This window comes from Argiope bruennichi, chromosome 5 (assembly GCF_947563725.1).
Source record: "Argiope bruennichi chromosome 5, qqArgBrue1.1, whole genome shotgun sequence".
Lineage (NCBI taxonomy): Eukaryota > Metazoa > Arthropoda > Arachnida > Araneae > Araneidae > Argiope > Argiope bruennichi.
The window spans coordinates 24,997,404-25,010,073 of NC_079155.1; the positions used below are offsets into that span (position 1 = coordinate 24,997,404).

General features: G+C 30.0%; 1 protein-coding gene across 14 annotated transcripts in view; it reads right to left on the reverse strand.

The window, feature by feature from the left end:
- The window catches only part of LOC129969690 (POU domain, class 2, transcription factor 3-like), a 598,164-nt gene that overhangs the window by 114,466 nt on the left and 471,028 nt on the right, over positions 1–12,670 (reverse strand). The window contains exon 1 of one of the 14 annotated variants that reach the window (XM_056084371.1): positions 7,237–7,830. The exons of 12 other annotated variants lie outside the window; for them this stretch is intronic. In XM_056084371.1, the coding sequence (XP_055940346.1) occupies positions 7,237–7,369 (133 nt within the window). In that variant the 5' untranslated portion in view covers positions 7,370–7,830. Of the gene's footprint in view, positions 1–2,640; positions 2,829–7,236; positions 7,831–12,670 lie in introns of those variants that run through there. One more of the 14 variants, XM_056084375.1, reaches the window with a different exon arrangement.

Sequence of the window (12,670 nt, forward strand, 5' to 3'; positions counted from 1 at the left end):
GCGTATCATGCAATCATAAAGAATTTTATTATAGTATTCTTTAAAAATACTTGATTTTTCTCAAAATAAGATATCGATATCATTATTAGCTTATTAAGTTTTTATTTTGAAATTAAGGAAAGTTAAATTCAGATCATGTTGCTCTAGTAACAAAAATCAAAATGGTGAAATTTTGTCAGAAAATCAGGCACATTATATTAATTTTAAAACAGGATTCTTTGCTAGTTGTCTGAACAACAAGTTTGAAAAACAAACAAAAGTGCCTTTTATAAATATACTAACGTTTGATTTTAGATTAGTTTGAGATCAGAAGCCCTTTAAGAAGCGATAAACCACAGCGTTATTCAATTACAAATAGAAATTAAGTTTTAATGATTTTTAACCAACGAAAAGTTACTCTTACAGAAAATTTACTATATTAGTAAGTCATCATTAGATTTTTTTTTTTTTTTGTTGCAGCACAAATATAAAGACACAATAACAATGTTTAAATAATGAAAGTATTTTGTTGGATAAATTTTTAAAACAGCGACAAATATAAAATATATGACTTAAACAGGGCCATACTGTTCAGAAACAATATTCATTACATAAAAAAAGTTCTTAGAAGGTTAGAGTTAATTCTGAAAAGTTTTTCGTTGACATCGCCGAACTGGGAAAAAAAATCCAATTTATTCTAAAATCATACAGATTTTAGAATAAATTGGATCGGTTGTTATTTAAAACTTTTGCAACTAATTAGTTCTAATCAAAACATGTGTGTTTACATTTTATGGCTGACATTTTTAAAGTCGACCTAGATATTCGGACATCATACACAGGTTGACTGCCGATGAACTGTTATCAAATCGAAGAACTTAACAAAGTACGGGTAAAGTTTGTTCAGATCGCTATTACTTTAATTTTTTATTAACCAATAAAACTATGCTATGTTTTTCATAACAAGTTGCGAGAACGATTCCTTCGCAAAACGCAGTTCATTCTTTCCTTTCGACATTCTGCTTCAACGAAGCAACATTTTTTGAATGGAGAGAACCTCGCATTGTTACGCAGCCACGTTATGGTTCATGGGTCAAATTGTTACCTTAAAGAATACCTTCCAACAATGGAAGAAGGGTAATGATAATTATTGTCTTATTTGGTGGGCAATTTTGTATCACGCTTTTCGGTTGAAAAGTTTAATGGCACTTGCTTTAAAAATATGATTAATCTGACACACATGCTGAAGGTGTCTGTGAATTGAAAAAGAGTAAATGTTTCATCCATAAGGAGAAGAATGCGGCTATCTAGTTTATGCACAACTTAAAAATGAAAGCGATTAAGTAAAAGGACTCGAAATTTTATTTTTCTATATCAATCTTTTATTTTCTTTAAAAGATTTGTATTAAAAGCAATAGAAATGGCAGAAAGTTTTTAAAAAAATGAAAACTGTCACTGTAATGAGATACAGTAAAAATAAAATTTAAGATGAATACTAAACGAAGACAGTCACTACAATAAGAAAATGCTGGATTTTGCATTTTGTAAAATATAAAAGATGTTAATATGAATTGAATCGTAAATAAATTTCACCTTTTATCAAAGAATATAATTTTATTTATTTGAAATTCTTTATTTAATCAATCGAAATATTTGAGTACTTTTCAGAATTAAGAATTTCAATGCAAAAACAATTCTATTTTGTAAATTTTGTTTCAAAACAATCTTCAAATCGACCGTTCATTTATGTAATTGTTTCACGAATAATTACATATTAACCGATTATCTAAACAGCTAAAGCTATTAAGTTAAACAGTAAAAACAAAATGCTACGCACTGACACAATATTAAATAACTTTTTCTCCAATTTATTTAACCAAGAAATTTATATCTTTCGTGATACAGAAGAGAATTTCTAACTTTTAAATGTGTAAAATTTTTTATTTTCAGCTTAAAATTGAATTGAAAGAAATTAAGAATTTGTAGTTTTGAATAAAATACTGAAAACTAATTTTGAAAAAGATGATTCTGATTTTAAGATACGATTTTCTTAAAGCAACAACTTTTATTTTCATTCTGTTCCAATTCAATGTCATAAAGCATTTCTTTCATATGGTTAATTTTTCTTTGCAGTTTTTAACTCAAAAGAGAGAAATTTTACAAATGAAAAATTCCATGGTTAATTTTAAATAAATTGTAGTTAAAAAATAATAGATACTTCTTATTTAACTTTAATTTTATAACTTCACATTTTTCCAACAAGATTATTTTATATTAAATTTTAAAAATCAAGTTTACATCGGGAGATAATTGACCTAATATAAATACATCAAATCATTACTATCATTACTAACCAAAAAAAATTACTCAATTTATGCAAAAATTTATTATTAATCTCTTTGTAATTTGCAACTATAAAACTTGACGAAATGAAAGCATCTTCTGAGAAGAAAAAAAGTTGAGAGAAAAAATGAAAGAAAAAAAAAATTCTTTATTATTATTATTATTAAATCTGAATTAAAGAGCAGCTGAATTTGATGTAAAAATGTGGAGAAAAACTAAAACCAAAAGAAAAAATAAGTAATATTTTACACAGTGTTAAAAAAAAAAAAGTTATAACAGATAAATAAGCTTTTTATAAAAAAAATAAAGAAATATTACCTTCCATCATCATTTTGAAAAACATTTGCAGACTTATAAATTATTAATTCATTTACAAATCAAAAATTATTTTATAAGTAATTAACCACCGTTGTAGCCAAATACAAATAAGCATTCCATTCGCAATTGTATCTCATACTAAATCTGCATTTAAACTAGATGCATAGTTGTCTTCCTTCACACCAAATGCTGTTGCATACACTCACACAAAGAATGATGAAAAATTCGTGCGAAATGACACATTTATAGAAAATATTATGATACACCAACGCAGAAAAATAAACATTCTGCAAATTGGATGTATATTCAGAGAAAAACTGTTATTTGATTTTGAAATGGAATTCCATCTCAGAATTCGAAAACAATATTTGCTGTTTCTTCACGTCACAAGACAACCGTTAAGTCGTTAAATGCAGAATAGCAATATCAGTGCCCTCAAGGATATTTGCTTGCATTTTATTATACCACATTCAAATGGTTTTATTCTTACTTTTCTGTTTAGTCAAAGCAATTAAGAAGGGCAGTATAAACATGATTACACAAATGTCTCAAGGAAATTGCATCCATTTCCTTCCAGAGGATTGAAATTGGAATTGAAAGCTAACTAAAAAAGGATATAAGTTATTCGATTCGTTTAACTATTTTGAAAGGCACAATAATATCAGCCACGTGAGCAAATATTATGGGTATTGGTTTTATGGTTATTTCGACATTTCGACGCAACTTGCATGAATGAAGAATTCATCATCATATATTCAAGATCGGAACGCAGATGCCAATCTTACAGTATGTTACATATTTGATCAAAATAAATGAAAACTACGAATTGAAGAAATTTAGATTCCAATTTTTCTCATCATATCTTTTTTTAATCACTACTCTCATAAATTAAAATCATTCATTTCCGTAAAAATTAAAAGTTTACGAAGGATTTCAAATTACTTATGAGAATGAGAATTAAAAGAGATTTCAATTGCCGATTTAGGTTCAAGTTTCAGAAAGTGTTTAAACACCAAAAATGATGAAAGACATGTTAATAAAAAAAATCAGATTAAAGTGTTGCAACTTAGAAGAATTCCAATTTCTTAAGAATGAAAACTGCTTTGTCAAGAACACGTTTGGATTGAGTAATAGTAAACGATGTGTTTGAAGTGGGTAATAACCTCACAGACCATTACGAAATGAAGGTCGAACAGCTTCTTCATCAAATAAATAAAAAAGCGATGTTCATAACGTCTCCTCGCTTCGGTCTTCTGGTAAAGTTTCCTTGTATATTCGCATTTAGAGATTGCATGTAAAAGTGAATGAAAAAGGTTTAAAAAAACTCACTTTACAGCTATTGATTGTAGTCAAAGTGATAAATTAAAGGCAAGAAAAAACTTTCGATGGATAAAAGTGAAATTTTTAAACAAACAGCAATTTTGTGTATTCAAAAATTTGATATTTTCGATAAAATTTGAAATTATTAAGTCGCTGATATTAAAGCTCATAAAAAAAATTGGAAATATTTATTACATTTAATTTTTAAAATCATTGCTTATTTCGTTAGTGCATTATTAGTGGAATTATTATTAGACAAAATATTGCTTTCTTTTTAAAAGAATCATATTCTCACAATTCCTCGAAACTGGTAGAATATATCGTAGGGTTTTTCAGTAAGTAGACTTCTGAAATAAGTACTTTATAAATAAAATGGTCTTCAAATGAAAGTCATGTACTGTAAGTAGTTTTCATCAAAAACTTCCAAATTCTAAATGTTATGTGGACAAAATGAATTTGAAACCATTGTGTTTGCACATTATTACTGTAACATAATTAGACTATGGGAGAAATCGTTAAACAAGAAATTTTCAGGGAATCATTTTATATTGATTCTCACAGGCTTCTTTATAAAATGTATAATAATCCGCCGACTCTCGCATTACACTTTATTCTTATATCTGTTCACTAAGTAAAGAGTTTGATAGTATGAGATATTGTTTTACCAAACATTTAACAATCTGTTAAAGCTGAAATTAACTTCAAAATCGAGTATGTATTCCATAATTTTAAGTTTGTTAGTAGTATTCTAATCATTTTTTTATAATTTAGTTTTTGTTTAAATTTTTTCCTTATGACTTCAGTTAAGTGTGAAACAGAATTCAGAGTAAGTCAAGAATTAAATTTTTTAATAATTAAAAAAATGGCTACAATTCGAAGTTATCTGCACGTAAGTCAAATTTCATGTTAGTAAATTATCTCAAGAAGAGCCACGAGGAAGGTTTGTCGCATTAATCGGTTACACCTCTTTGAATAACCTTGAGGAATGGGAATGAAATAAACGTGTTATGATAATTGAAGACGGGATTATACAAATATTATGGGTAGCCAATCAAAAATGGATTCATGCCATGCTCAAAAATGCAAAATGTTTAGAGATATTTGATTGAAGATAATAAGTTAAAGGAGTATAATATCAAACTGCAAACCGTTTGAAATGCAGAAGGTGATAAATATTGAGAGTTTTTAAAATAATAACAATAAAATAACAAAGCTGAAAGTTCACGGTTCTTAAGTTACAGATTAAGTGTATTCGTATTGTCTCATTTTCGTTGTTTGAAGAGAAACACAAAATGCTTTTTCAACCATTTTTTCTCGTCTTTTTTTCTTTCATTTAGAACTTGAATGATTTAATTTCAGTATATTAATCATTACGTAAAGAAATTCGCGGTTTCAAATCTTTATTTTACTGAAAATTCGCAGTGTATTAGATGATGATCAATACGATAAGATGCCACATGTTAAGAATTTCCCAGTTAAGCTACCGTTCTTGTCAAGTGACCACAATTCTGATTTAGAGACTTAATTTCAATAGATTTATTTCAAAATGGTTCGGTAATAAGACAAAAACATAAAGCGGAATACAGTCTAACTTCAATGGGGTTTAAATTTATCAAATAAAAAAATAAAATTGGTCATGCTTTTGAAATTTTAATCTACAATCTAAATTTTATTTTCTGGTATCGTTACTGAATTGAAAATAAGATCTAAAAAATTATTTATATAATATTTGAAAGTATTATTTTTTGTTGTTGTCGTCCTCTGATTTATAATTAATAGTTACAAAAGAAGTATTTTATAAAAAAAAGTTTATATTATGGAGATATATTATTGATTTATATATCTAAAGCAAAACTGCAACATCTAAAGATTTTTGCAAATCTTCTCTTCTCAATCTTGCGCTGTATACCTTGTTGTTCAATTTTTTTCACTTAGCTGTTTAAAGCATTTATTTCATTTTTAGATCGGAATTTGAATAACTTTCAGATATTTCATTTGTACTTTATTATTCAAATAAATAAAAGGTTTCAAAGTTGATTTTTAAAAAACTCAATTTTGTCAAATGGTAATATGCGCTACTGCTACAACATCTGCAATTTAATTTTGTAATTGTTTGATTCAGATAAACAGAGATTCATTTCTGAATCGAAAGTTTTATAATAGATCCATTTCACTTCTGATTTATTACTCGTAAATTCAGTATCATGAGTACGCATGCTATTATGATTTAAGTAGCTCATTTCATTCATGCTTATATTTTGCTTAAAAATTAATTACATATCCATGCAATGCGGGGTACGTTTACTTCATTTCAACTTCTAGTTTATTTAATGTCAGGTTTAATTTTGAATTCAGTGAGTCACTAAAAAGTTGTTATAATTTATATTGGAACTAAATTGAATAATTTTATTCAAAATTTATCTTAATTTTTTTAATATGAATTCATATGAGCATGTGAGTAAAAAAAAATACTAGTATTAGTTAGCATTTAATTATTATTTGAGATAGTTAATATTAATCCATAAAAAATACTGCGAACTAATAAGAGAAACCCATGATCCCTTACTCTATTTTCTTCAATGCCTAAGTGTGTCAGTAAATTAACAGCTTAAATATTTTGAATCATTGTTAAATATTTTTTTGTCATAACTGAAATGACACAAATAAAACATACATTTAATGAATCATTTTCGATTAATATACAAAAATAAGAAGCATATTTTGAAAGTGCTAATAATTATGATTTTATACTTTTAGTCATATGATAACCTAAACGAAGTTAACTCACCTTTATGTTAAACAATTATCAAATAAAATAGTATTAAATTTCAGCAGTGACACCTTATAAGAGTCGTTTATTTAATAGATAAATATCAACTCATTGCTTTTATTTCTTTTATCTTGCAAACTAGTTATATTAGACTTAGTTTTAGATATGAAATGAATCATGTAATGAGTTGCATCATTTACTCGGATTTTAATTAGAAGATAATTTATTATTAATTTCTATAGAGCATTTGCAAGTGAATCATTTCAAGAATGCTTTTATTTAGCGCAGCACACTGTTTACCATCACAGACAGTTTAAAATAATCAAAGATATTTAGAATCTTAGAGTGATAGCAGGTGTAAATAGTAAAGAAATTACGAAGGAGCAGTAATTGTGTATTCACTGATTTGAACAGCACACGAGGCCACTCGTTATTTTTATCCGACAAGTTGCTAACACAATCAACAGCTAGAGGCGGGATAAACAAAAGAGGGGAGGGTCACTCACCTGTGTGGTCGTGTTTTTCATCGCTGCTTGCCGTTCCGTTGGCGCCCCTGTTGCCGACCGGCCAGGGCAGTCGTGGTCCGAACTTGCTTGCCCACAGGAGCGGGAAAAAAGGGTGCACATTGACGGCATCCATCTCGGTTTGACCGCCGCCGTTCTTCAGTCAGCCGTGCGGCACTTCAGCGGCCGGCCAGCAATTGCCTAGCGGCATGGCAAGAAAAACAACGCACCGGAGGTAGAGAAAAAAAAATGATAGTCCGTCCAAGAAGAAAAAAGCAGTCCCGGAGGGGGAGTTGAAAAGTTCCTTTGCAAAACCGATGGAGCGAGGGAAAAACAATACCGAGGCAGAAAAATTCAGCCAGTCGTCAAAAAGCGCTTACTCTCTCTTTTCTTTTATTTCTGGCGACGTATGTTTAAGGCAACCGTTACTGAGGTAGGTTCGGAGGAGCGAAGTGGTTTTAAAAATAAAGTCCGCGTCAGTCTCACATCTCACCGCGTCATACACTGTTGTGGTGCCGGCGGTGGCATGACGTCGGTACGCGTGCGAACCGATTGAGCGCCACACGGCTTCTAGCTCGTGCCGCCACCCTCCTCTGGCAGTGGTGCCGACTGCAGCGCCCTCCGACCACTTGGGCAAGAAAACATTCCTTTTTTCCCACTCTTTTCTTTCCTTCCTTCCTTCTCCTCCTCCTCTCTCGCGGTGCGTCTCCATACATAAATAGATTCTCTCTCGCTCCATCCTGCCTTCAATCAATCAATCAGACACACAAAGCGAAAGATGCCTTCATTTTCTTGCCACCAGGAATACACGCTGCTTCGTTGAGGAGGGATTTGTATCAGAGGTGTGAACCGCTTTTTAACTTCAAATTTTATTAAACGCTTCATTAATTTTTTTTATCATAATAAAAAGCTGCAACCCAAAAGTAAACTGCACGCATTTTACGAATAAAATTATTTTACATCAGTCAATAATTTTTTTGTCGATACATGTATTTCAGTATGATTGGCAATGCATTTTTTCTCAAGCAGAATTTTTTTTTTAATTCTAAAAAAAGTTAAAATCCATTTTTATATATCAGCTCTCTTTCAGAAATAAATATCTAAACACTCTCTATTTCAATGTATTATAATTTTTTAATATCCAAAACATTTGTAACTGAAATTTATTCTTCTTTAAAGTATTTAATAAATGCTTTATAATGCACAAAATAGTTCATTTAAAAATATATCAATAACATAAAAATAGAAATTTGAGAACTACTTAATACGCCAATTTAAATGCTTAAGGAAAATTAAATCCAAAAAGGAAAAAAAAATTTTTAGTAGCATCAAAGATCACTTAACACAAGATGAATTAAAAAAAAAAAAATCTAGACCGCTGTAAACTTCGATAAAAGCGGAAGAAATTAGAATAAAATAAGAATTTCGCAGAGTCTATTCATTATATAAAAAAAAAGCAATAGCTTAAAAAAAATGTGCTTGCACCTTGAAACTACAAATTCATTTCTTAACCTTTATCAATATATATATTATATAAATAAATAAAACGAAATGTTTACCAGCAATGAAACGGAGACATTGTTAAAATTCAACATAAACATATTTTTTTAAAAAAATATTTTAAATCTATAAAATCTAAAGATTAAATATTTAATAAACTTTTATTCATCAAAAACGGTTAAACAAATAAATTTGCCAATTTTTGTCTAAATGAAAAAAAAAAATAATAATAATAATAATTAAATTTTTGCAACAATGAAATTACAGAAATTAAAACTTATGCTTATTGATTAATGTTCATATGTCAGCGTTTAATTACATTACATTCTGCTTACTCTATATGGTTACTCTACAGTAGCAAATTCTGTACGGCGCAAATCGATAGTGAAATATAAACGCTCGAAACGCCGTTACTTTGTTACAGGGCAGAGTTGTAGAGCAAGAACACAAATTAGGGTGCGTTTTGCGATCACCAGGGGACGCTGACTTCGCTACGAGGACAAGAAGGATGAAACCGGAGGGGAGGAAAAAAATACGCTAAAAGAATCGATCGCCGATCTGGTCAGTTCGGGATGAGAAGGGGGGGGGGGTAACAGAGGACGCAGGAAAAGCCTGTCGATATTCGTGAAATTTAAAGCTCGCCCATTCCGTGACTACAGTTACGGATGACAGCCACTGGTCTGTCTCTTTTTCTTTCGTCTCTTCTCTCCATCCTCCGGACACAAGAGATATTCTGTTACTCTTCACACCATCCCCTGGATGATGGAGGAGGAGGGATGGGGGGGGGAGGTCACAGAAACGCTCCCTGGGACCTTCGACAAGTGAAAGAGAGAGAAAAGAAACAATTTTAAGAAGAAAAAATGTAATAATAATAATAAAAAGAAATGGCATCAAAAAGAGAGGAATAAAAGATTTTCAGAAGGCGTATTTTACATCCATTGAGAATTCCAGTAAAAGAAAAATACATGCATATGAATACGCTGTATGGACTGAGACATACCAAGTTTTTGATTTTGAATGACAAATGGTGTTTTATTTTTTATTTAAAAAAATTTAAGCATGGAAGCAAAGGAAATGCATAATGAGATTTCACCGCCTTTTATTTTCACTTAGCATTTTATTTCTTCTGAATAATATTTTTAACAAATAAAAGGTTTCTCAAGAATTGGTATAAAAGTTGGTAAAAATGAGCGTCCATCACAAAAATTTTTTAAAATTATTAAATTAGCAATTTACAAAAAATTGTACGTTCATATTATGTTTCAAAAGACGTGCGATATTTTGAATTTCGTGAATAGAGAGAACAATTATATGCAGGATTGATGGGAAATTAATGAAAAAAATAGTTAATTGATAGAAAGTTTTGACAAACAAATGATACTACACATGCGCCAGAGGAATTCAGATATTTTGAAAAAATGCTTAGAATTGTTATAAATAGCGTAAAATAAAATGCTGGCAAATAATGAAATCAAATAGATATACAAACGAAAATAATGGTCAAGACTTGAATAATAGAAATTTTTTTTTAATAATTTAACAAAAGGTCGCAAATTATGAATCACTTTAATTTTATAACCCATCGGATATTTCAAAATTAGAAGATCATACATAAATTTTCAAACCGTTTCACAAGACAATTTATTGACATACTCATATATGAAACTCACTATTAAGCGAGTATGCAATTTCTCTTTAAAATTAAGTAAATATGTTATGATGCAACTTACAAAAAACACATTTAATATAAAATTACTTATTAATGAAAAGTTTTTTTCAATTAATGCACTTATATTAATTTTTTTTTTCAACTTCAATAGTATAAAGCTTTGTAAACAAGACAAATGAGTATGGGAAAAAATTTAGGAACTAATTTTGAAATTAAAAGAATAAAAATATAATTATTTAATTGGAATTTCTTCATTAAAACTTCCCTACAAATTACGAAAGCTTAAATATAATAAATAACTTTTCATTTATTAATTATTTAATTATTAAAAATGAGTTTTATAAAGTAAAAAAAAAAAAAAAAGATACAAAGTAAGCATCATTGTATCGATGTGGGAAAGGTTAATATGAAAAATAAATTATTTTAGTCAAACCCAACCCAAACTCTTGGAGTATCTGAAATGCATTTCTTAAACATATCCACTCATGAAGATATTCAGTTTAATTTATTTTATTGCATGGATAAAATAGAGACCATGGTGTTGTCACAGAAAAAAAAAAGCAATATCGTGTAGAAATAAAATTAGTTTAAAAAAACACTCATAGAAACACACAATCTTCATAACTATATTTTAATTTTTAACATGTTTTTTTTCTTTTAATATTAATTAATTTATATTCATAAAAAAAGGATAAGCACTTTCAAATTTATTTTAATTATAAAACAGTGAACATTTTAAACAGAAGTATATTTCGTACATTTTGTAAACTAACAATATCAATAAAGTCACAAACTTCCTTTTCCTCCACACCACCTCATTCTACAGAGTAAAGATAAAAACAAAGCTAAGCTAAGCCCAACAACTTAGTCTATTGCAACACTTCTTTCGATACTTCTACCTACGCATTTAAATTGCTTAAAGCAGATATAAGGATTGGGACTGAAGGCAAGAACACACTTTTCAGTTCAAGATCAGGGTCCACTGGATGACCAGAGATGGGGGAGCGAGGATAGCACCAGGGGAGGGATGGAAAGGAGAGAATTGCGAGAGAGAAACGGATGTAGCAATGACCTAGATTGAGGTTACAAAGAGGGTCAACGACACAGAAACACAAGCGGCCATCGTGGTGATGATGATGAGCGCGAGGGGCCCAGCAAACGATCACGGGTAGCTTCACAGCATAAATGGCGCTCGAGTCCACTGTATAGTAACGAACCTCCACCTCCCTGTGTGTGGGTCAGTTCCCTCGCCGGCATTCGCACATTTTTCTCAACGTCTCGTTAATTCCGAGTATTTGTTTCCTTTTGTTCAGATGTGTTGCAATCCAAGCGGCCATGTCCAAGTGAAGCGAAACGTCCCGTTTCTGTGTGCGCGTTCGCGTGCAAACTCAGATAAAGAGAGGGAGAAAAAGGGGCAGATGACAATTTCACACTCGATTCTCTTTAAGTGCTCACATTGGAAGATGTGATTTGAGAAAGTGTTAGTTTTCCCATACACACAGAGAGACTAGATACCCAAGTGCGTTTACCTTTTCAATCCCGATAAGAATCACCTGATGAGAACGCATTGTGCGACCAAGTTTAATTTCAATTCAATAACAAGAATAAACGAATTCCACACAATATCACATAAATCGATGGATAATTCGCGTGAAATCAAAATGACAAACTTGCACGAGCATGACCATCCGAAAGTTCAGGAAGGGCTGCGTTTCATGAGGATAAACAGGCAATTTTATATATCATCACTGTTATATCAAAAACTCAATCAGCAAAACAACAAAATTTTGAATGTAACAGCTACAAACAGTATTGACATACGGCCTTTTGGTGACAACATACAACAATCACCTTTATCATATAACAATTTGAGAACAGTAGCAATTAATCTATACGAGCATTTTGCATCAACCCAATGTTTTGGCAAATTTGACAAACAATATTCTCATACAATAATAAAGATATTTTAGGCCTAAAACATTAACAAAAATGAAATAGTTTCCCATAAAATAAAATTTTGCAATCTGAAATCAAACTGTTTGCATAGGCTCATGAATGAATTTCTCATTTACTCTAAAAACAAAGTAACTGAAGATAACCACTACTGATAGCATTTAATTTAAAATTAGAATGTTTAAACTGCTTACACAAAAATGGTACGATTTGATTCTTTTGTCAAAATGTGTAAACATACATTAATTCGAAACTCGTATCTTTATTGGATAAGAAAAGCCTCAAGAAACAAAAAAGGAAACGTATTCGACGATA